Source organism: Aethalodelphis obliquidens, unplaced genomic scaffold, assembly GCF_003676395.1.
Source record: "Aethalodelphis obliquidens isolate GAN/ISIS:26980383/991018 unplaced genomic scaffold, ASM367639v1 scaffold3, whole genome shotgun sequence".
Classification (NCBI taxonomy): domain Eukaryota; kingdom Metazoa; phylum Chordata; class Mammalia; order Artiodactyla; family Delphinidae; genus Aethalodelphis; species Aethalodelphis obliquidens.
The window spans coordinates 43,041,004-43,066,224 of record NW_020837947.1 but is presented as its reverse complement, the minus strand read 5'-3'; the positions used below and the strand labels follow the sequence as shown (position 1 = coordinate 43,066,224).

Sequence of the window (25,221 nt, the reverse complement as noted above, 5' to 3'; positions counted from 1 at the left end):
TAATTTTAAGAACTTCAGAATATTGTTACCGTGCAAATTAAGAAAAGATTGTATTTTGTTTCCAGAAATTTATAAAAAAAATTTCAACATCAAAAAAATAACATTGCAGGGGGCTTCCCTCGTGGCGCAGTGGTTGAGAATCCGCCTGCCAATGCAGGGGCACAGGTTCGAGCCCTGGCCCGGGAGGATCCCACGTGCCGTGGAGCAGCTGGGCCCGTGCGCCACAACTACTGAGCTTGCGCTCCAGAGCTCGTGAGCCACAACTACTGAAGCCCAGCGCCTACAGCCCATGCTCCACAACAAGAGAAGCCATTGCAGTGAGAAGCCCACGCACAGCAGCGAAGACCCAACGCAGCCAAAAAAAAAAAAAAAACAAAACATTGCAGGTAACAACTCCTCATATTCAACATGAATTACCAAGGCGATGTATATATTGCATTCATTAGAGTTGTTGCCTCTATGGTGATTCTGCTTGTAGGTGAAATGACTGGCCTACTCTATGACATCTTATACTGCAGGAATACTTGAGTATTTCATATGTAAATACACGTTATTTTTTATTTGTAACTTTCTTTGTATTTCTTTATAATCGGTATTATATTGATTTATTTTTCAAATTTCATATGTAGTTAGGTCATGTTGTTTATGGATTTTATGTTTGGAAAGTAAAGGAATTACAATGAAAAAATCACAATAATATACTTTACACTCACTAAAATGTCTAAAATTTTTTAAAAAACGAACAATCTGGGGCTTCCCTGGTGGCACAGTGGTTGAGAGTCCGCCTGCCGATGCAGGGGACACGGGTTCGTGTCCCGGTCCGGGAAGATCCCACATGCCGCGGAGCGGCTGGGCCCATGAGCCATGGCCGCTGAGCCTGCGCGTCCGGAGCCTGTGCTCCGCAACGGGAGAGGCCACAACAGTGAGAGGCCCGCATACCGCAAAAAAAAAAAACAAAAAAAAAAACCCCGAACAATCTGAGTGTTGGTGCAGGTGTGCAGCAGCTGCAATTTGTTCACACTGATGCTGGGGTGAAAAATGGCACGAGCGCTTTAGAAAACTGGATGTTTCTTACAAAGTAAACAGTACATCTCTTCTACAACCCAGTAATTTTATCGTTAGGTATTTGTACAAGAGATGTAAAATGTATGTCCAAAAAGTGTTGTACAAGAATATACATAGCAGCTTTATTCATAATTGTCCTAAAATGGAGACAACCTAAATATCTCTTGATAGGTAAATGAACAAATTGTGTTATATTTATGCAATATAATTCTACTCAGCAATAAAGGACCAAACTACTGGTGCACATTCAAACGTGGATGACTATCAACAATTTTCTGTTTAGCAAAAGATAATTGATGCGCTTTAGGTAAAGTTTTAGGACAGGGAAATCTAATCAATGTTGATTAAGAAAATCAAAACAATGGTTTCCTCTGAGTTATGGGAGATTAACTGGAAAAGATCACATGAGAACTTCCTGGGTTGAGGGACATGTATATATTTTACAAAATTCATCAACTACGCACTTAACATTCATGAATTTTATAGGATGTAAATCACATCTCAATTTAAACAAAAAGTGTTATGAAAAAAAGAGGGAAAACCCCCAAAGATGTGGGGATGTGATAGGGCTGAGAACTATTTTTCTAGGACGTTAAGTTCCACCAAGCTCTATAAAGGATGAAGAAGTAATAATAGAATCGGACAAGAAGAAACCTGGGAGGGGGGATAAGAGGCTCCTGAGTAGGAGGAACTTGAGACCTCAGGCAAAGCAGGTCCATGGTCACCAGCAGTAGCTGCCAGTTTCATGCAACACACACCTGTGCCAGAGGCCGTGGTGGAAGGAGAGACATTTCCCTGGAGGTCTGCAAAGCTTGAGAAGACAGAACATAGGCCAGTCTAGACGAGACTCCCCCCACCAGTATGCAGACCCTTTTGAGAAGGAGAAGTAGAAGGAAAGATAAGTTAGGAGTAGTGAAACAGCTTGACAGGGAGTTTAAACTGTCTTAATTAAATTTACCTCAAGTCCATGTTCAACACTGGAGGAGACATATAATCTTAATCTATCGTTTTATTATTTATTTATTTTGTTAGTGGGAAGGAGGATTTGTGAATAAGATGAATTGGTATAGAAAACAGAAAATGTATACTTTTTCACACAGGGCTTAGTCATGGAGTATAAATCATTAATTTTGTTATAGGAGAATTAAATTGAGATAATATAATTAGAGCCTTGTCTTGAATTTGACTCAGTGCCAGGAGGCAGCTTCAAGGTAGCAAATAGCTTAGTTAATAAATAAGCACAGAGTATAATCTATTGAAAATCCCTGTGGGTATGAAAATCATGCAGGTCCTGCAGTTATGCTTCAAGAATGTTAGGTTCTAGCTATATCAGAAAGACGGTACTGCTTGTATTGTAGCAAGTGAGATGAGTTTCTTTAATTATTCATAATTTTTATGATGAAAAAATAAGCAAAGATAAGCACATGCCCAAGCATGGTTGTGAATGGGGAAGTCAGTTTTATTCTGTATTACCACCTGATACAATACATTATTACCATTTCAGAAAAAACTCTTTGTTCATAATAGAGTCCTTTTTGTTAAGCACAGAGTGTATTCCTGAGACTGCCTGTTCACTCTGTAAATGATGTTAAATACCTCTTTTGATCTTGAAGAGGACTGTATCACCATCTATCAACCAAAATGAGTAAATTATCTTGAAAATGCTGGGTTTGCAAGTGTCATCTAGTGGTTAAGGAATCTATTGCGTTTTTAACCACCAGTATTTTTGGACAACAGTGGCTGGCTCCAGGGACAAAGAGGGCAAAACCCAAAACTTATCAAACAAAAAATAGGAGACCATCCCCGTCATGACCAATTATTCAAGTTTTGCATCCCCTCCACGCAATGTCTGCCTTCGTTTACTCTTCGGTATCTTCAACTAGTCGTGGGTTTTTAAGTCACTTGTCCAGAGAGTTTATAGATATTTGAAAGATAGGCTGAAAGGAGTTATGCCACCATCCTGGAACAAGAACTTGAGTGATAGGGTTTTTTGTTTTGTTTTGCGGTACGCGGGCCTCTCTCTGTTGTGGCCTCTCCCGTTGCGGAGCACAGGCTCCGGATGCGCAGGCTCAGTGGCCATGGCTCACGGGCCCAGCCGCTCCGCAGCATGTGGGATCTTCCCGGACCGGGACACGAACCCGTGTCCCCTGCATCGGCAGGCAGACTCTCAACCACTGCGCCACCAGGGAAGCCCCGAGTGATAGGGTTTTGATTCTAGAATCTTATGGAGCTTTGGATGACCATGTTGGGCTTTATCCTCTAGATTGGATTGCTCTCAGAGAAAATTCTGACTCCCAGATAAGATTCTCTCTCTTCTAGTATGAGTAAGATTTTTATACAGAAAAATAGGCACCTGTAGTTGTTCCTTGGAATGTGGCCCGTCTTAGGTTCCCTGCCTAAAATTTCCTGCATCCCTGTTTTTCCCAGGAAACAATTGAACTGCATTTAGAAAAAATTCAGAGAGAAGAGATTTCTTTTTTCCAAGTCTCAATCACACCCATTGACATAAAAGAAATAGAGAATGACATCAGCACCTTGGTGGCGTAAGATATTCCTTTACTCTTCTCCTTTGATTTATAAATAATTGGACATCCATAACCAAACAAAAGTGACTCTGCACAGCACACCAGGACACCTGAGAAACATCCATTTTGTGCATCTGAAAGTGGGTGGGTTGGACCTCGAAGGAGACTGTGGAGCCGAGGGTGTCACGGCTGCTATAGAGGCAAAGGTGGCAGTGGTGGCCTCTCTAGCCAAGGAGGTGGAAAGGTGTTTAGTGAAAATCTGTCTGGCTCCCCCGGGTGCAGCTGGAGAGACCTGTTGCTCTCCAGCAGCACCTGTATCTGTGAAGAGACCTCAGTGACCGGGAGGAGGGAAAGGAAAGGGAAGAAGGCAGACAAAGAGAATAACGGATCACATTTCCTGCTGTCCACCCCATGATTTCAGCAAGAGGACAACCCACAGTCCCCTGGGACTCCCTACGGGCTCTAGACACAGCCAAAGCCCCAGTGCTATGCATGTATCTCTCCCACGCTGCCACCACCTTCTTTTCATGCCATATTTTTTAGGGTCACTCCCAACTTTAGTTGCAAGTCAGCTGCACTAAAAGAAACCAAAAATTTGTGCTAAGAGCCAGCTTCTGGAAAACAAAAGAAAGATTTCTAATTGTCGATCTGTTGAACTGTTGAATCAAGGTAAACAAAGCCTTCCCTAAATAAGAAAGGTGTTTGCCATTTCAAATGAGATGGTAAAGGTGCATTTTAACATTATCACACACTAGGAAATTGCCCAGTAATACGGCATCACAAGAAGAAAACAATTCTTCAGCAAAGCAATCGAAAGACACAGAATGCTGCAATCTAACTGATAAAGAATCCAGATGGCTGTTTTGAAGAAATTCAACGAGGTACAAGATAACTCAGAAAGGCAATTTAATGAACTTAAGAATAAAATTAACTCTATGGAAGCTGTTTCCCCGGCAGGATGCAAACTTTGATGTCTCCACTCATTAAAAGAAATTAAAAGTTGCAGTTTTATATTTACATATGGGCCTGCATAGCAGCATAGCTTAGTGGTCAGTCAATAATAGGTCAGAGTCTGTGCTTAAATAATTTAAGCTACTAAGTTTTCCACCTTTTCACCCTTATAAGACTGGAAATGAATTAGAAAGTTCACCAACCATAAGATTCAGTTTACTTGCCTTAATTTATTCACTTTAGTTGGAATCTCATAATTTTTCTCTTCTATTAACATACTTTGTCTTCTAGAAATGGCTTATTTTTTAACATTTAGAAATCGTGGAAAAAGGCAGTCTGAATAATTATAAGGTCAAGTGTCTGTCACATTAAACTCTTATTTTCTTAGCAGTAATGATTTCTTCGGTAAAAAGGGATTGAAGCCTTCCTTGGATTAAGTTTTTATTTAATGAAAGGTGACAATAGGAAAGATGAAACTATGAACTCCAAAGCTACTAAGAGTTGTTCTAAGTGAGAAATACAATGTGGCCTTGCCTGGTGCAGTGGTTACGGGACAGGAGTGAGGGGAAGTGTGTTAGGAAGAGCTTGAGTTATGTTCCAAACCAGATAGTGTGTAGTGGTTGGTGGAGTCTAACAGATAAGAAACTGGTCTATAACCCTATTGTCTATGTTACTGCATCCTATATTTGTTTCTTAGCTCATCACCCTGTAAGAAAAAGTGAGGTACCAAACCCCACAGAGAACTAATGAATATTTGGCTTGGGTTGGAGAAGAGATTAAAGTGAGTTGTAGGAAGTTTTGTCCTGTTAGTGCTACCTCCTCACCTAGGTGCTGTCCATGTGCTTGTCCCACGAGGTATCATTGGACACTGGAAACATCACTTGACCATGGAGCAAAATGAAAGATTTGACAGAATTTTCCAAAGGAAGATGAAAGATTTTCCCTTGAAGTTCATCTAGGATATAAACGAGGAGTAGAATCAATGTGAAAGAATCATATAAAAAAATCTGCTAACCAGGGAGCATATTTTAATACACATATTAATTTGTGCTGTTCATACAAATGTTAATTATACAATTTTATTACAAAACAAAGTGACTAAACTGTGCTTAGATTAGTTGTCATGAGTTTGATGAACACATTGAAATTTTGAAAATTAAAATGATTTGAGAGATAGTTTGCATTTGTAACCTATATGATAAAGGGATAGACAAAAAGCATGCAACATGAATTGTAAATGTATGGAGAGAGTTTTCTGTAGTGTGTATACTTTCTTTATATGCAATTAAATTTAGGATCAATCAAACATTAAAAATCCTTTTATTCTTTTATTTAAACCTTAAGTCTTTGGTTTAAAATCATTGTGAATGTCAAAATAGAGAAATCTCGTGTAAACACAATGCATCTATTAATAATTTACCAGATCACAAAGTCTGAAGGGCAATCAAAGGTTCAAAAATGGAGTAATTATTTAATGGTTCAATTATTTAACTATTTGTTTGAAAATAGTTTCGGTTGTATAACCGAAAGTGGGGTCTGGCTGCTCGCCGCTCAAAAGCCAATAAAGAGGCAAGGTTGGTGGAAAGGAAATTTCCGAGGCCTGCAACCGGGGTGGGGGGAATGTCTGTGCCAGGCCAACTGCCCCCCACTGACAATCGGGGGCAAGACCTTTCTTTTATAGACGGCGCGAGGTGGCTACATGCAGAAACAGCACAGTCAGCTCTGACGTCATCTTGAAATCGGTCATCGGTGGTCTGACCAGTGTCATCTTGATTGTTTTAAGTACAGTTAATCTTCAGTGCCAAGGTCAGTTTGTTTCCATTTCTTTGAGGCCAATTCTCGGAACTGTGGCAGCCTGTGTCATGGCTACAGCCTGGTCATCATGTAGTTAACTTCTTCCACCTGGTAGGGGTTTCAGTCTCTATAAGACAGCTCAGAGGACATGGCTCAGAATATTATCTACAGCCCTTGAGGGAGAACTAAGGGGCCTTGACTTTGCTTAATGACTACATTATTATGTGGTCTCATTTGACTGTTTTCCTTTGTTTCTGCATTTTCTCACTTCTCCGATTAAACTTATCAGAGAAATAAGAAACTTAAAGTTTTTCCACAGACAAAAGGCAGATGGAGGACGCGAGCAAGGACCTTAGGGTACTGCTCCATTTCAGCTGTACCTGTAACTGTGCCCAAAGCATATTACTCACTAAACTAATTCTACCACGTGGAATTTAATTTTCACATTTCATATTTGAATATTTAAGATAAGTTATTTTGGTAACTAGAAAAATATAGGTGAATCTGTTTATAATTTCCAAATAGAGAAAACCTCGTGAAGCATAAAAGCAGTGGAAGAAACTTAAAAGAAAAAATTTAGGAAATTTACAATCATAAACAGTTCAAGCGCCACTGTCCTTAATAGTCAACAAATGGAAACAGCTCAATGTCCACGTACAGTTAAAAAAACAATTATGGCATTTCAAATAAGGAAACACAATTAGGATGCATGCATTACGACTACATGGAAAATATACATGAACCTCAGAAACGTAATATTCAGTGAGAAAAACCGGGCACTTGTTGAATGATTTGCTATGTAAGATTTAAAAAACAGCAAAGTTACTCTGTGGGTTAGAAGCAGAGTTGTTACCTCTGGACAGGTAAATGAAGGAATTCCTGGGGTGTTGGTAATATTCTTTTCTTGAGTCTTAGTGCTGGTTCCCTAGGTGTTGTTACTGAAAATTTTCATTGGGACGTGCATGTAGAATTTGTGAATTTTTCTGTATTTATGTCATAATTAATAAAAATTGTGAAATAATTCCTGAACATGCAAACATTTTGTGAGACCAGACAACCAAAATCTTGCCATTTATAGAAAATGCAAAACATTTAGTCATAATTAGCAAAAGTTTAAAAATGCAGAATGCTCAATGTTAGAAAGAGTAGGATGAAAAAAACATTCTCATATATTTTTGTGGAAATGGAAATCATTTCCAATCTTCTTTATAGCAATATTGATACAGGATCAATAGTCTTAAAAATCGTTACGTCCTATTATCCTGTAATTTCATTTCTAGGAAGCTTCTCAACTCCTTTCAATTAACTCAGTCTTCTGTAATTTAAATTTTACATTCATTCCAGTTTTTTTAAACTAACATTTTTTTTCCACGTCCATACAATTGGATTATTTTTCTACAGTTAAAACATCTATTTACATATCTGTGGGAATATGAATCTGAGATTTTCTCTCATTTTAAAAATGATTTCCCTGGCATTTGGTCAAGCACGTTGTTGCAAATAAGAATAATCTACTTCTGACCAGTTTATGCATAATATGATTATGATTGATACGATTCAAGAAATCAGAAGAAATTGTCATACCTTCCTGAAGAACTAGAACCAAAGGGTATGAAGCCATTAGGGATTCACATATTTTTTCAATTTTTTTCTCTCTCTCTCTTGTCTTGGATTTTCGTGGTCTCTCATTTCTGTGTTCTTTATGTGAAGAAGACATTCTTTTTTGTGTCTCTGAAGACTAGCTGTGCTTCAGCATGATTGTAGTCAGACACTAAATCCAAATGAAATTAGTTCAAATAACAAACAGAGATAGGCTGGTGTTGTTGAATTCACATGAAAACTCCAGGGAGAGAAACTGAAGGGTATAGGTTAGGTCATCTAGCTTCTGTGAGCAGTCAACTTACAGTCAAGGGAAAATGGTCATGGAGTATAAGCACGGCACATAGAACCTTGTAGCATCCTTGAAAGGAGGAGATAGACATGGAAAAAAAATCTATTAAACTTGCTATAGCTTGAATTATCCCTAAAGGGCATGTTAATGTCTTAACCCCCATTACTTCAAAATGTAACATTTTTTTGGAAATAGGGTCATTGTACATATAATTAATTATATTCAGACACTGGAGTGGTGTGTGTCCTTAATCTAATAAAACTGGTGTCCTTATAAGAAGAAGAAAGATACGGAGTGAAATGGCCATGTGATGACAGAGGCTGAGTTTGGAGTGAAGTAAGCCAAGGAATGGCAAAGATTTTCAGCAAACACCATGATCTAGAAGCTACAAGGAAGGATTCTCACCTACAGTCTCCAGAGGGAGTATGGCAGTGTTTAATTTGACTCAACATGGGAAGTGCTTCTTCATTTCCAACTGACAACCCTCTAGGGAATATTTTGGCGGACTGGTCAACCTATAATTATAAACCTATAAATAAGGAAAAAATAATTTAACACTGTGGTCACGATATACTTTAGACTCTGGAGAAAATTTGTTGAGATGAAACTCTTTGGAAATTCCAAAACTGGCCCTTTTCCCATGTGCAGTTATAGAAAGTTGGCTTGATAAAATACTTTTTTCAGAACACTAACCCTGAGAGAACAAAAATATTCTTCGGAGAAAACTTGAAGTTAACTCTTATCATGTCCTTGAAGTAAAAACACAGCCCACTTTGCCTGGGACTTCAGCCTTGGGTTAATTAGAACTTCAAGCCAAGGGAGGAAAAAAGGTAAGAAAAAGAAGCCTTTTAAAATCAAATGTGTAAATTTGACTATTCTGTTATATGTAAACTGGTATGTTTAATTGCAATGGCTGATTCATGAACTATAAAAAGATGAAACAAAGAGATCTCTGTTTGTTTGGATGTATGTATGTCTCAGTATGTGTCTTTGTCTTTGGATAATATTGCTGAGGTTAATTTTAAAATGAGCTTTATTTAATTGGCTTAAAGAAAGGTAAGTGCTTACAAATGAAACAAATCTGAATTTACCTACTTTTATCTTCTTGCAAGAGGGAAACTAAAGATGTTTGTGTTTATTAGACACATGTCTTGTGCCACTTTGAGAAAAGAAATTGTGCTTTGGGAAAATGCATGTTTTTAGAGGTTATAGAATATGTTCTTAAATTTGCAAATCAGAGAATGCCAATATGACAAACAATTCACAATTGCTTTCTTCTTAGTTCTCACTAGAAAACAAGGTGTTTTTTTTTAAAGGTTAAAAATTATAATATGTAATTAAAACTACTAAAATGATATAGGAAACATTTCAATGTGTAATGCAAGTAGGAGATACATTGCCAGCGAGAGAAGATATAAAGACTGGAAATATTTTTGTTGAGGAAAATAATGATGCCAATAATTTTGTCCTACAGTTGGCTCTTTCTGGATGGAAAAAATAAGGGACAAATTAATATGAATCCAGAAAGTGATGAAAGGGTTGTGAAAAAGGCACTTTGAGAAAAGAATTTTGTACATCATTAAGACTGAGCTCCTCATTGTCAGACTTCTGCCATTCTGGTGACCTTATAGCATGGAAACGGTCTACTCCTAAATCAGGAAATTTAAAATGAATAAATAATAACTGTATATTTTTTAAAATCAGGGCTATGGGAAGTCCAAGATGGCCACTTGACTTTTCCTGGCTCCTGACAAACCTCATTTTCTATTCGGTGGATTAAAGTTTTCCCTGGCTGCAGGGCTGATATCCTCACAATGAAAAGGAAAAGGTTAGAAACTGTGTTTCCCACTTGGAGTGTACTTTCTACAATCTCCAGTGATCAAGACATCCACTTCACTGGACAAATCATACAAGCCTTAACAAAAACTTCATGAACTTCTTGAAATTATCACTGTCACTATCATCCTCAATCATCAGCCAAGGTCAATGAAACTAATGGAAAAACTGGGCTCAAACAGAACAAAGATTAATTATATGGGATTAAATGAACTACTAAATATGACTAATTTTTATGACTTGTCTGACACACTACTGGCTTCTAATCTTTGTTTTTCAGATATAAAAAAGCACTTTTCCTCAAGCTACTCATGATTTACAACAATTTGGTAATTTACACTGTGGTTAAAATTAACATATTTTTCTTTTCTTGCTGCCTGTTTCCTCCAGAAATTGGAGACTCTTGGGTTCAGAGCAACCTTATCAGGTGAATGGAAAAAACTGTCTCTTGGCATGTGCAGAAATCTAGATATTCCGGTGACCTGGAAAAGAAACAAATTTGACCAGTATATGTATATCACAGGCAGAATCTGAAGGCAAGCCATTGGCATGGCTTTCCTGGCCTTGAAAGGCCTTTTAAAAGTTCAATCTGAGATTCCTAATGAAAAGTTCCAGTGCAGCCAATTTAAAAGAGCCTATATGAGCAATTACATTTATATGAATAATCAGGCCATGTTTATTGAAACCAGACTTATTTTGAACAAATCAGCCTTAATTTAGCTGGATTTAGTAAAAATGAGGATAATCCAGAGAGAAAAATTATGTTTCAATAATATACGTTTGTGGATATTGAAGTTTTGTATTTACTGAGGCTTTGCATTTATTATCTAAGTCCAAGATGTCTCCTTGTTGCTATGTTACATTATTATAAAGTTTAATTGAATTAGTAAAAGAATATCCTAAGCTTGTTTCTAAAGCAGATCACAGTAATCTATCTTTGGTTGAAGATCAGATGCCCTGTGACCTACATCTATCTAAGAGGCTATGCATACTGGAAAAGACATCATTTAAAGGACTGTCTCCAAACTGAATAAAAGGACTCTTATCAGGTACTCTTAACTAGCACATGTACAACAGAAGTGAAGGGAATTGACTCCTGAAGTCGTATTTCCATTTAAGAAGGGCCTCTGCATTGGACTGTCTACAGAAAAGACTGCTGACCCCAAATGACACTCACAGCAGGATGAGAAGGAGACAATAGCAGTGGAAGACAGCTGACATAAAAATCTGGACCAGACTGTAAGAACCATCCAACTAATTCAATTGCACTGTTACCAAGTGTTTGTCTTCCTATCAAAATGGAAATTTATTGTTTTACTTCTAACCATACTTTTGACCCCAATGTTCAGGATGAAAAGAAAATCCTCTAGTGAAGTTGTCACAGAGTATAACTATCCATGACATGTATTACTGCTTGTTTTAAGTGTATTGCTAAAAGCACATGTACACTGCTTGTGTGGCAATTAAGTACAAGTGATAAAATGTATAGCCCACACAGCATTTCCCCATTAGCATACCTCTGAGCCAGTTCATGATATCTGATTCCCCCCCAATGTGGAGAACTAGGTAAACTAGTTTCTGGAGAGTTTTTTTTTTTTATCATAAATGGGTGTTTTTGAATTTTGTCAGAAACTTTTTCTGCATCTATTGAGACTATCATATGGTTTTTATCCTTCAATCTGTTGATGTGGTGTATCACACAGATTGATTTGTGTTTTGTACGGATGCCAAAATTAAGTAAGCAGGACTACTGTGTACCTGAAGTTCTCTAGTATTTGACTCCTTTGCTTTTTCTGGAGTAAACAGATAATGTTAATGCCAACTAAATCTTACCCAATTTATTTTTCCAGATTGAGCTAGCTGTTTACACCCTGGAACACTACTCATTGGCCAAGACAAACTCTGCAGGGAATATTTCTTTCTCAACCACAAGTGGATCGCTATCATCCTTAAAGTGATATCAGGAGTGGATTTTGCTTCCTCAGTTTATCTGTAACAGTGAGTAGAAAAAGGGTAGATTTAGAGCCTTTTCAAGTCGCACCCTCTCTTCAGCATACAAATGTATTTATTTTTTTCTCCTCAATTTTCTGTTTTTCCTTCTCTTCTTTCAGACTTCAGTGAATGAATAAGAGGGAGACATTAGATGTCCTATCTCTTTATCCAAGCACTTTCTTCTATATTCATCAAGGAGATACAAACAATATATGATTTGCCAATACTGAGATCCTATATGAATCTACACTCTTTTTCTCTTGTTTCTGTAACAAAAAGCTCTCTAATTTTCTCTCTTCTGAGACAGTGCAAGAGAGACTAAGCTTACAAATAGCAAAAAAGAGTGATGCTCAGAAGGTTTCTGTGGAATGCCTGGCGCTCTTTCCTCTCTTCTCAGCATTCTGAGTTTCTGAAATTGGTGTTTTTTAGGGCATGTTTGGGGTGGCTTTGTGGGGCATCAGGAGGTATGTGACAGTGACTCACACTGTCATCCTTGGCTTTCACTTCAAGTTTGATTGTTTGTAAAGGGATTAATTGTTTCTTGACATGCAATTTAGACAAAACCATATGTGCAGCTTTTTAACAAATTCATTTTCTTGGTGTTCACAGAAATTTTTAAAAGTGCATAATGAAAATATATGCTTATTCTAAATCTAACGTTATTAGAACTTCTGGGATCCCTCACCTATTTCACATTCAACATTTCTCAGGCATGGCTAATAAAGAAATGCTTGCCTGGTCCAATTGTAAACTTTTAAAAAATTATTTATTTATTATTTATTTAGGCTGTGTTGGGTCTTCATTATTGTGTGGAGGCTTTCTCTAGTTGTGGTGAGTGGGGGCTACTCTTCGTTGTGGTGCGTGGGCTTCTCATTACGGTGGCTTCTCTTATTGTGGAGCATGGGCTCTAGGTGCGTGGGCTTCAGTAGTTGTGGCGCACAGGCTTAGCTACTCTGCAACATGTAGGATCTTCCCCAACCAGGGATTGAACCCGTGTCCCCAGCATTGGCAGGCGGATTCTTAACCACTGAGCCACCAGAGAAGTCCCTGGTCCAATTTTTGAACAGGTGTATCTTTAGACAGTTTGCTTCTGATTTTTGGCTTTCATTTTTAGATTTATTTCAGAATTCTGATAAAAAACTCCTTTTGGAAAATATGACGATTACCATAAAACATCTTGCAACTATATGAGGGAACATTTCCAAAGGAAATGCAATAAGTATTTCTCATGCAAAACATTTCCCACATTTCATTTCAAACAGTGTATCAGATCTCAAAGCCTCAGAAGCTTCTTTCACAGATAGCAGATTATTTATGTTCCAGGAAAAAAAAAAAGAAATAAAAATTGTATTAATTAAAGAATTTTCTATTTCTGGAACAATGAAAAAAATGTAAGAATAAAAATATAGGGCTTCCCTGGTGGCGCAGTGGTTGAGAGTCCACCTGCCGATGCAGGGGACACGGGTTCGTGCCCCAGTCTGGGAAGATCCCACATGCCACGGAGCGGCTGGGCCCATGAGCCATGGCAGCTGGGCCTGCGCGTCCAGAGCCTGTGCTCCGCGACAGGAGAGGCCACGACAGTGAGAGGCCTGTGTACCACAAAAAACAACAACAACAAAAAAGAATAAAAATATAAAGTATTAAGAAAATATGATAAAGTGATTAAAAGCATGGACTCTGGCTAAATTGGCATCACTCTTGCAGCTGGGCCACCTTGAATAGTTTGCCGAACCTCTTGTGCCTTAATTTTCTCATCTGTATGTTTGGAATCATGATTATAACTCATTCATGGGGTTTTAGGAAAAGATGTTTAACCTCTTAGTGTCTTAGTTTCTTAATCCTTGAAGTAGTTGTAATAACAATACCTTTAGCAACTTTGGGTTGCTGTGAAGAGTAAATGATTTAATATAGAGAAGGTGGTTTGTATGCTAAATGAGTTGATACACATGGGACATTTTGCACATACTGAACACTCAGGAAGTGTTAGTCGTTATTATGAAATACTCAGAACTTTGAAATAATTGTATCTGTTTTTACTTGTAGGTGAATAATTATGGACAACACAGACACATATTTATTGAACTTTAAAGGCTGTTATTTTCAACGTTCTTTAGTTGATGTTGACCTTGTAGAACATTTAGATGATTTTGAAATTAGAGATGATGATGTGTTTATAATTACATATCCAAAATCTGGTAAGTTTGAGGAGTGGCCACCTGTTTTAGTCTTCACCATGGTTTGGTAATTCATGTGGACAAATGTGCCCTTTTCCAGACACTGACGGTAACCCATCTACATTTACAGAACTGTTTAGGATCACAAAAAGTTAAATAAATCTCAAATCTCTATGCATTTGTAATGCATATATTGTCATTTCTGATGGAATATATGAAGAAACCAAATATTGAACCAAGAGGAGGTACTTGGTAAATACTGACCTGTTGGCTTGGTCTGAGAATTGAAGAAAATATATTTAAAAACCTAGGAAGATTTTTGTTACCATCATATCTCAGTCAGAACTAATTCCTAATATTCTTTTCAATTACTCTAATTGTTTTTTATTTCCTTAGAATAATACAATAATTTTAAACTAAAATTAATTGCTCTTAATCTTAAATTCCAAAAAAAAAAGACAAAAACCCAACCTTATTTTTTATATTGCACTTTTCAGAACATAGGATGATAGGATGACTGGCGCCACTGAAGCAATGTTGTACAGAGTATTTAATGTGGTTCAAAGATATACTGGAGTCTAAGGCAATAAAAAAAAGTGTTCCTGATTTTCATGAAAATGCTCCAGTTTAATCTACTTTGAAAATCATGACCTTGTTTACTTTCCCCAAATTAGTAACATGTTGCTTTACCCCTGAATTCTTCCACTCTCAGAACTTATGAGCACATCTGATTGAGCTTTTTTTTTCCTGCGTTAGATGTTAGTGGTATCTCAGTTTGCTTAGTTTTAGGTCAAGCACAGCTGTCCATAAAAGAGTCTTTTCTTTCCCATTAATCCTAGTCTAGTGTTTGGGACACAACACACCAGTCCCCAGTGCAGCTTGCTGGATTCTTGCTCATCTTGGAGGGGAGATTAGTGAGTCTCCCCAGGATTCACTATAAATTGCATCAAATCTATCACGTAGGTACATCAGTTGCATAGTGACATTGTGAGACTTTTGGCATCTCACATCCTTTTAGAACATTGATGATATATTCATGGACAAAAATGCAAAAATCCTAAACCCAATATAAGCAAAACACATTTAGCAATGTTAAATCATAAATACACTATGACAAAAGTGGGTTTCTTTCAAGAATCAAGATTGGTTTAAAAAATTATTAATGTAGTTCACCCACATTACTGAAGTATAAGAGAAAGCCTGAATTATCATCTCAATAAAGCATTCAAAAAATTCAGCAGTCATTCATAATGAAAACCATTAGCAAACTAAGGAGAAAAGGGAACTTCTTCAACTTGATAGAGTTTACCAAAATTTCCACAATATCGTGTGCAACAGTGATACAAATAAATATTACATTTAAAATCAGGAACAAGAAAAGAATGCCTGCTGTCACTACTGTTATTCAATATTGTGTGGGAAGACTTATGCTACACAATAAGTAAACAAAAAAAGTAAAAGAGGACTTGAGTTCTTAACTTTTTTTTTTTTTTTGCGGTACGCGGGCCTCTCACTGTTGTGGCCTCTCCCGTTGCGGAGCACAGGCTCCGGACGCGCAGGCTCAGCGGCCATGGCTCACAGACCCAGCCGCTCCGCAGCACGTGGGATCCTCCCGGACAGGGGCACGAACCTGTGTCCCCTGCATCGGCAGGCAGACTCTCAACCACTGCACCACCAGGGAAGCCCTTAACTTGTCTTCTAAAAGATAACACTCTAAGAAAGGAGACTAAGGAAAGAGAAACAAAGGTAGCCAGAGAAAATTGTGGAAACAGACTTTACTTGAAGTACAGGAAAGAGAGGAGCTGAAAGATTAATCTGAATCACTGCTATCATGGAGTCAGAACCATCACAGCTCTTCAGAGTGAAAAAGAAACTGAGTCCTTGATTTTATCTTCATTAATTTTAATGTAAATGCAGACAAACAAAAAATTGGGCAAATTATTGACATCCTTAGAGTGATTAAAAGAAATAAAAGTTCCAAATCATTTTAAGAAGGACAGCCTTACTGTTGACATTTATAATTAAAAATTAACTCAGAGTTGAAAACAAGATTATTTGTTTTCACAGGTACAATCTGGACTCAGCAGATATTAAGCTTGATTTATTTTGAAGGACATCGTAACAGAAGTGAACTGGTGAACACATGTGATAGAGTCCCCTTCCTGGAATACAGTGCACAAAAAGTGGACCATGTCAACAGACCATCCCCTCGTCTCTTCACTTCCCACCTCCCATATTATTTAGCACCGAAAGGTCTCAAGAACCGAAAAGCTAAAGTAAGTCACAGAAATAGCTTATAGACATTTTTCACAGACAAAATTACTTTATTCAGATATTGTTTTCCAGCCCCATTCATCCACATCTTTTCAAATGTGATTACTATAGTCTTTATAATCTTGTTTTACATAATAAAAATATATATAAAATTATAGGTATATATATAAATTGGGTCACCATACATCATTGTTTGCAGTATAATTATGTAACATATAGTAAAAATAATTTTATATCAGCATATATAGTTCTATTTTTTAATGGTTTAGTAGGATTTTGCTGTATAACTACACAATATTGAATGTGTATTGATGGACAGGTAGGTGGCAGCCAATGAACATATCATATAGCAATAAACATTCTCATAGATCTTTGCACTTTTTTGTTCTGATGAAATGATTTCCTAAAAGTAGAATTTTCAGGTTAAAGTGTCCAAAAGTTTTGTGTTGGTACTTATTATCTATTTGCCTTCTATAATGTATCAATTCACACTTCTCAAACAGCAAGAATGATTTTTTCCTCACACACTCACCAGAGATTGTGTGTTAGGTAAAACAATCTCATTCTTAAGTAACTGCAACCTTTTTGTTTTTAATAATTTTGAGCATCTTTTTATATATTTTGAGATCTTGAAATATCTGTTATATTCTTTGCCCATTTTTCTCTAGCTTATCTTTTATTTACTGTTTTGCAGAAGTCTTTATATGGGGGAAATATTTTCCCAATTAACAATTTACCTTTACAAATTGTTGAATGATTCTAATATTATAGAATCAACTATCAGTCTTTCTTTCATAGTTTCTGGATCTTGTGTCTTGCCAAGAAAACATTTCCTCACCAAAAAAAGAAAATATATGCAAATACACTTCAGATTTTTTCTAATTAACTTTATGTATTTATTTTTTTACATTTCACTGTAAATTATATCTGGCAATACATGTGATCTGAAATACGACTATTGCATGATATTTGCTAGGGGGTTGGCCAGTTGGCCATCTATGAGCTGTTAGGTATTTAGTCTTTCCAACTAATTTGAAGTCTGCACTTTGATATACTACATTTCCATAGTTCCTCCCTCTGACCCTGCATTCTTCATACCAAAATTGGTACGATCTGTTTAATATGTGATAGTTCTTCATATTATAACTGAGAAGGCAAATTGCCATCAACTTTATTTTTAATATGTTTATTCCCTCAATAATATTTAGGTATTGATTAGAATTGATCAATTATATAGATTAATTCGAGGACAATCATTAGCATTGCAGTACTCCAACATTTCATCCTGCATTATTCTGTTGCTCTATTTATCAGGTCTACTTTCAAACCCACCTCATGTGCTATGTTTTTCTCTGCATGCTTTTTACACATTTTTTTTTCTGAAGTTGCAGTTTTTTATTCCTATTTTATGGATATTATGAACAGGTAATTTTTTCACAATTATTTTTTCTGTTTAATTATAAAGTAAATGGCACTGATTTTGGTACACTATTATATTTGGCTTCCTTAATTTCTCTTATTAGTTTTATTAATTTTCCCTATATTCTCTGGAATATATTTCTTCTTAAAATAATAATACATTTTGTATTCCTTTACCTTCAAATATTTGCACTTCTATTTCCTTAGTTAAAATCTGCAGAAAAAAACAGAATAATGGAGGTGATGATGAATGTTGTTCTCTTGTCTTTGTAGCATTTTTAATATCTTTTCTTGGTTTTGTTTTGTTTTGTTTTGCAATTGATTTTTGAGGCACATGATGCTGAGAAATAATTTTTTCCTGTTCTTAGTTTAATTGGAATTTTACTTTTTTTTTTCTTTTTGCTGTTCAGAAAAGGTCTACTTACATAAAATGCCTTTTTTGACAAATCTGACAGTACCACGTCTCCCCTCCTCCCCAAACCTCCCTTCAATTTATAGTGAAATGAAATTCATTAATAATTTACTAATACTCTATTTCTGGAATAAATCCTACTTGTTTATAGTTTAGTACTTGTTTTAACATACTGCAAGAAGAGTTTTGTTTTCTTTTACTCAGAAATTTTTATCTGTAATTATTTAAAAATATACTTTAGGGCTTCCCTGGTGGCGCAGTGGTTGAGAGTCCGCCTGCCGATGCAGGGGACACAGGTTCGTGCCCCGGTCCGGGAAGATCCCACATGCCGCGGAGCGGCTGGGCCCGTGAGCCATGGCCGCTGAGCCTGCCTGTGCTCTGCAACAGGAGAGGCCACAACAGTGAGAGGCCGCATACCGCAAAAAAAAAATAATAATAATAAAAAAATATATATATATATATATATATACTTTAATTTTTTGCGATTGCTCTATCTTTATTTTAGTATTGCTTTTATTCTAGTCTTGTAAATAAGTTTAGAAGCTTTTGGTATTTTTGCTAAGTTATCAAGTAGTTATAAATGTAAATCAACAGAATTTTTTGAAGTTTTAATTAAAGCCCATTTTAAGTATATCTGACCCTGTTACCTTCATAATTCCACAACATTTTTCCTTTTTCTTATGCTTTTTTCGAAATTAGTTGTCTTTCCCTAAAGCAGTATTATGATTTTCCTAGATAAAATAAATTATTATGCATTCATATGATGTAATACTATGTAGATATTAAAATATCTGTTAAGATGACCAAGAATTGTTAAAATTGTTTCACTCTTCCCCCTGCAGATTGTTTACATCTATAGAAACCCCAAGGATGTTTTGACTTCATATTTTCATTTTTCAAATTGGTTAGTTACATTTGAACCTTCCGATAACATAGAACATTTCATGAAAAGGTTTCTAGATGGAAAAGGTAACTATTAATTCATTTCTCAGGCAACATTTTATGAGGCAATGTTGCTGTTTAGTCAACAAGTCTCAAACCCATGGAAAAAAGTTTGGGGAGATGGAGAAGGGTAATCATAGAAGGAGGAATTGCACATAAGCGGTCACTATTGTCTGTCAACTTAATCTGTCACCCAAAGGTTTTTCTGTCCTCAGCAGGACCACTCTGGGGATTGTCAAGGTTGCAAAGATATATTTTGACCAAATGAAAAGAGATCTACAAATGGCCTAGCAATTCAAACTGGCTAGATCCAAAGTTAGATCCAGGTGTTTCAATATAGCTAATGTTTAGGTTGGGTGAAGTTTTTGTGCTCTGTCATGGCCCTTGGGTAGGCTTTATATGGCAGCTGTGAAATGTTCATTCCAGCACTGAGGAGGATTAATTGATGCAAGAGGCTTGTGGAATGTGCAATCAGGGCTCTCACTCATTTCAAAAATTATATTCAGGTTAGCTAAATATTGGGTTGGCCAAAAAGTTCCTTCGGGTTTTTCTGTAACATGGCGAAACCCGAAGGAACTTTTTGGCCAGCCCAATATAAATAGATAGCTAAACTTGCTCTGAACAGATCTTAAAACAGGCAACAAGAGGGGAAATAAAGACTTATGTTTTCAGGTGGATGAAGTAGGAAAAGGAAGGGGCTTACCTTAAAGAAATCTTCAAAATGAATTCTTTGAGATTGTTTTTTCTGAATTCCCTATTCCTTACATACACAGAGTACCTTGCAAAGGCAGGTTTCTGTGAAAACCATTTACTTGTTTGCTCAAACACCATTTTAAAAAGGTAGCATAGATCTAGTCCAGTGGTGGGTGCTTGATTTGTCTTGATGATCCAGAACAGAAAAGAAAAACTGTAGTTTGCTGTTCAATAAGTGCAACATTTTTACCTTCTTATGTATTAATTTTCCACAGTGATGGGAAGCCTTTGGTTTGATCACATCAGAGGCTGGTATGAACACAGACATGACTTCAATATTTTGTTCATGATGTATGAGGAGATGAAGAAGGTAGGAAGAGTGTTTTGTTTTTAAAATTATTCCTTTGAGACCTTTTCTTATCTTGGTTAATGAACTGCATTCTCCTAGTTATCTTTGTATCACTGTATACACTATAACTGAAACTATGATTATGCATAAAATTGAGAGTGGGAAGGGAGAAAGGTAGAAAAAGAGGAGGAAGAAAGAAAGGGGGAAAGAGGAGAGAGAAAAAAAAGAACTAGAATCTGTAATTGAGAGACATTAAGACAAATAGGTTGGGTACGGAGAGAAAGCCTACCCAGGTAACAAAAGATACTATCAGAAACGTAGCAAGGGAAGTACCCCTTTGAATTCTTGTGGGTTTATACCCCCAAGTAGAATTGTTGGATGATATTGTAATTATATACTTATTTTTTTGAGGAACCACCGTACTATTCATACTATTTTCCATACTGACTGCACCATTTTATTCCTACTAGTAGTACACGAGGTATTTCTAATTACTCCACATCTTCATCAACACTTATTTTATTTATTTAAATAATAGCCATTCTAGTCCTTGTGAGGTATCTCATTGTGGTTTTTGTTTTATTTTTCCTTAGTGATTAATAATGTTGAGTATCTTTTCATGTGCTTATACATTTTTTATATATTATCCTTGGAGAAATATATTTAAGCCTAATTCATTTTGAGTTAATTTTTGTCAATGGTATAAATAGCATACCATAGTTATTCTTTTGCGTGTAAACATTCAGTTTTCTCAAAACTATTTATTGAAAAAGCTGTCCTTTCTCCATTGAATGATCTTGGTACCCTTCTCAAAATTCATTTGATCTTATATGTAGGGGTTTCTTTCTGGGCTGTACATTCTGTTCCATTGACCTATCTGTCTGACTTTATGTCAGCACCACACTGTTTTGATAAATGTGGTTTTCTGGTAAGTTTTGAACTCAAGAGTCTGATGCCTCCAACTTTCCTCTCTGTTTTCATGATTGCTTTAGACTTTCAGGGTCCCTTGAGATTCCACATAAATTGTAGAAGAAAATGTCACTGGGATATTGATAAAGACTGCATTGAATCTGTGGATCACTTTGGGTAGTATTGATATCTTGACATTATTAAGTCTTCCAATTCATCAACATTGGATGTTGGTCCAGTTATTTGTGTCTTCTTTAATTTCTTTTGCAGTGGCTTGCAGTTCTGACTACACAAATCTTTCACTCTTGGTTAAGTTTATTCCTAAGTATTTTTTTCTTTTTGCTGAACTTGTAAATGGAATTTAAAAAAAATTTCCATTTGGATTTTTCTTTGTTATTATATAGAAAAGTGACTGACTTTTGCCTGTTGGTTTTGTACTGTGCAACATTTTAAAATTTGTATATTAGTCCTAACAGTTTGTTTTGCAGAATCTTAGGGTCTTCTGTGTATAAAATCATATTGTCTGTGAAGAGAAATAATTTTACTTCTTTTTTAGTTTGGATGCTGTTTATTTCTTTTTCTTACCTAATTTCTCTGGCTTGGACTTCCAGTACTATGTTGAAAAAAAAAGTGTCTTGTTCTTGATCTTTGCAAAGTATCTTCCAGTCTGTCACCACTGAGTACAATTTTAGTAGTAGGTAATTCATATATGACCTTTTAGGTGGAGGTAGTTTCCTTCTATTCTTCCTTCATTCAGTGTTTTGTCACAAAAAGGTGAAGGATATTGTCAAATGCTTTTTCTTCATCAGTTGAGATAATCATGCCGTTTCTTTATCTTTTTTCTGTAAATGTGGCATTACGTTATTATCATATGTTTAAACTTGCTTGCATGACAGGAGTAAATCCCACTTGATCATGGTATATAATTCTCTTAATGTGTTGTTGGTTTATTTTGCTAGTAATTTGTTGAGGATTTTTGCATTTTTATCTTTCATGATATTGGTCTTTAATTTTCTTTTCCCATAGTGTTTTTCTGGCTTTGGTATCAGGATAATGCTCCTTATTGAATGAGTTTGAAAGTATTCCCTTTTTTTCAATTTTTTGGAAGAGTTTGATGAGTATTGGTGTTAATTCTTTAAATGCTTTGTAGCAGTCACCAAAGAAGCCATCCAAACCTGGGCTTTTCTTTCTTGTGCCCATGGTATTTAATTACTTGCTTGACTCTACTCCTCATGATACTGTGGATTCTTAATGAACCCAGATAGCATGTTATTATTCTCTTAACCTTCTCCAGCATCTTGCACAGTTTTTAAAACTTATTAGGTATCCTAATAGTGTTGGTTATTTGAATGAATTGAGGTGAGTTCTCCTTATAAAATCAAACAGTAGGATGCTCTAACAGAGCTGACAACCAGAGCACTCATTTTCAAAGAACAAATAAGGTAGGAATATATTCTTGTCAAACTTTAGACTTAGAATAACCCCAAGCACTTTCAGTTTTCCAATATGTGATAAAGATGTTGGTCTGTAACTCATGTATTCCTTATAGGCTTAATAGACTCTTATACACACAATTTTTTCAGGATCTCAGAAGTTCTGTGCTTAAAATCAGCAGTTTTCTTGAAAAAGAACTGAGTGAAGAGGATTTGGATGTTGTTGTGAACCAGGCTACATTTCAGAACATGAAACTTGATCCACAAGCGAATTACGATTATATTCTAGAAGCTGAAAACTGGACAAGAACAAAAGAAGGAGATTTCCTGCGCAAAGGTGATGCTCAGTGGTTAAAAGGAGCAAAATGTTGAACGTTTTCTTGACTCCTTGGCCCCTAGATTAATTAAGGAGTGCTTCCAACATTTCTTTTCGAGCACTGCCATCTGGGCCCTAGAGAGGACCAAAGATTCTAACTGAAATAGCCTCTAAAAGTATCCCTGGAAACAGAACCATTCTGACTTATAAATATTAGATTCTTTCCTTCTAGTACAAGTGACCCTACTCTTGAAAATTGGTTAACAAGTCTTATCTGGAGGCAAAGGATATATGTGACCAGAATAGCTGCAAGTCTTTGTTTTATTTTTCCTAGAACATCCTAGAAGTAAAGTTAACATGTATTTTGTTTTGAGAGACGGGGTTTGAACTATTGTAATTTCCTCATGTGTTAGATTTCCTTCATTGTCAAAAGTAGACTGATACCTCATTAACCTAATCTGCTATTCAATTATTCAACAATGTGTGATACATTTTTATTGTGCTCCTATAACATGCCAGGAGTTGTTAAGAAAGAAAATATTTTCCTTCTGATACTCCTTAAGCTCAAAAATTTTTTAATTTAATCTTTTAAGGTACACCATTCTAAAACATAATGGGTACTTCTCTAATTTATTCATATTTTATTCCCTAAAATTTTCATAAGTTAGCATTATGTGATGGGCATTGATTGATCTTAATTATCTAAAGATCTTATTGAAATTGATGTAGATATTGATATTTTAAAAAGTTATTGTTTCTTCTTTTGTCCCATGTATTATCAGCTTTCACTTCTCATTGCTCAATCAGATTACATATAAAGCATTTTTCAAGCCCATAAAAGCTTGCTTACTATTCCACATTCCAACAATAACCTTTACATAAGAAAATCTGATACCTTAAAAATGCCAAATTATTAATCTTCATTGTAAAATTGTCTGAATAATGATGGTTTCAAACTTGTGTCATATAAAACTGCAGCAATGGCAGCTCTGGCCAACCTCTGTGACTTTGATTTCATTACTTGAAAACATTTGGGTCCAATTTTTTTAATGAAGTAGTACTTATCTTGAAGTGTTGGTTAAGAATTATATTCATGATAGATGTAGTTTGACAAGTGTGGTGCCTGGCACTTACTGAAATATTTTTAAATATTTTAATCTCTTCATGTATTTTGGCTTTATTTTTCCTTCTAAGGAAAGGCTATAATTTAATGCAGTGGCTGGTGGAAGTCTAATACATAAGGTAGTGGACGATAACTCTATTTTCTGTGTTACTGCATCCTAAGATTTTTTCTTAGCTCATCCCTGTATAAGAAAAAAGTACGGTATCAAGCCCCATGGGGAACTAACAGATAGACATTTAGCTCGCCTTGGAGAACAGATTAGAGTGGGTTGCAGGAAACTTTTATCCTGATAGTGCTATCTCCTCACCAAGTGCTGTCCATGTGCTTATCCCACTAGGTACCATCGGAGACTGGAAACATCACTTGACTGTGGAGCAAAATGAAAGATTTGACAGAATATTCCAAATGAAGATGAAAGATTTTCCCTTGAAGTTCATCTGGGATATAAATGAGGAGTAGAATCAGTGTAAAACAATCACATAAAAAATCTACTAGCCAGAAAGCATATTTTAAATATACATACTAATTTGTGCTGCTCACATAAACGTTAATTATACGACTTTATTAATAAGCAAAATGAGTAAGCTGTACTTACATTAGTTGCCATGAGTTTGATGGACATTTTGAACATTTTAAATTAAAATGATTTGAGTAATATTCGGCATTGGTAGCCAATATGACAAAAGGAAAAATAGCATGCACAATGAATTCTGCATGTCTTTTGATCTGAGATTGAGATTTCTCAAATGATTGAGATTTCTGTTGAGTGTATTTTTTTCGTTATCTATAATTACATTTAGAATTAATCAACATTAAAAGTCCTTTATTTCTTCTAATTAAACATTAATTCTTTGGTTTAAAATCAGTATGAGTGTTGAAATAAAGAAAACACATGTAAACACATGCATCTGTGAATAATTTATGAGATCACAAAATCTGCACTAAAGGGCTTTCCTGGTGGCGCAGTGGTTGAGAATCTGCCTGCCAATGCAGGGGACGCGGGTTCGAGCCCTGGTCTGGGAAGATCCCACATGCCGCGGAGCAACTGGGCCCATGAGACACAATTGCTGAGCCTGCACGTCTGGAGCCTGTGCTCCGCAACAACAGAGGCCGCGATAGTGAG

General features: G+C 36.1%; 1 protein-coding gene across 6 annotated transcripts; it reads left to right on the top strand.

The window, feature by feature from the left end:
- The first annotated feature begins 355 nt into the window (after positions 1–355).
- Positions 356–24,997, top strand: LOC113610149 (amine sulfotransferase-like). 6 transcript variants are annotated; one of them, XM_027087981.1, is made up of 9 exons: positions 6,522–10,489; positions 11,015–11,301; positions 11,913–12,060; positions 14,098–14,249; positions 16,296–16,504; positions 19,176–19,302; positions 20,244–20,338; positions 22,810–22,996; positions 24,436–24,997. In XM_027087981.1, the coding sequence occupies exons 4-9, from the start codon at positions 14,108–14,110 to the stop codon at positions 24,555–24,557; spliced, it is 882 nt and encodes a 293-aa protein (XP_026943782.1). In that variant the 5' UTR covers positions 6,522–10,489; positions 11,015–11,301; positions 11,913–12,060; positions 14,098–14,107; the 3' UTR covers positions 24,558–24,997. The 6 variants fall into 6 exon arrangements, with proteins under 6 accessions (XP_026943802.1, XP_026943821.1, XP_026943782.1 ...); XM_027087990.1 differs by having other exon boundaries at positions 11,010–11,301; XM_027088001.1 differs by lacking the exons at positions 6,522–10,489; positions 11,015–11,301 and adding an exon at positions 356–386.
- The last annotated feature ends 224 nt before the right edge of the window (positions 24,998–25,221 follow it).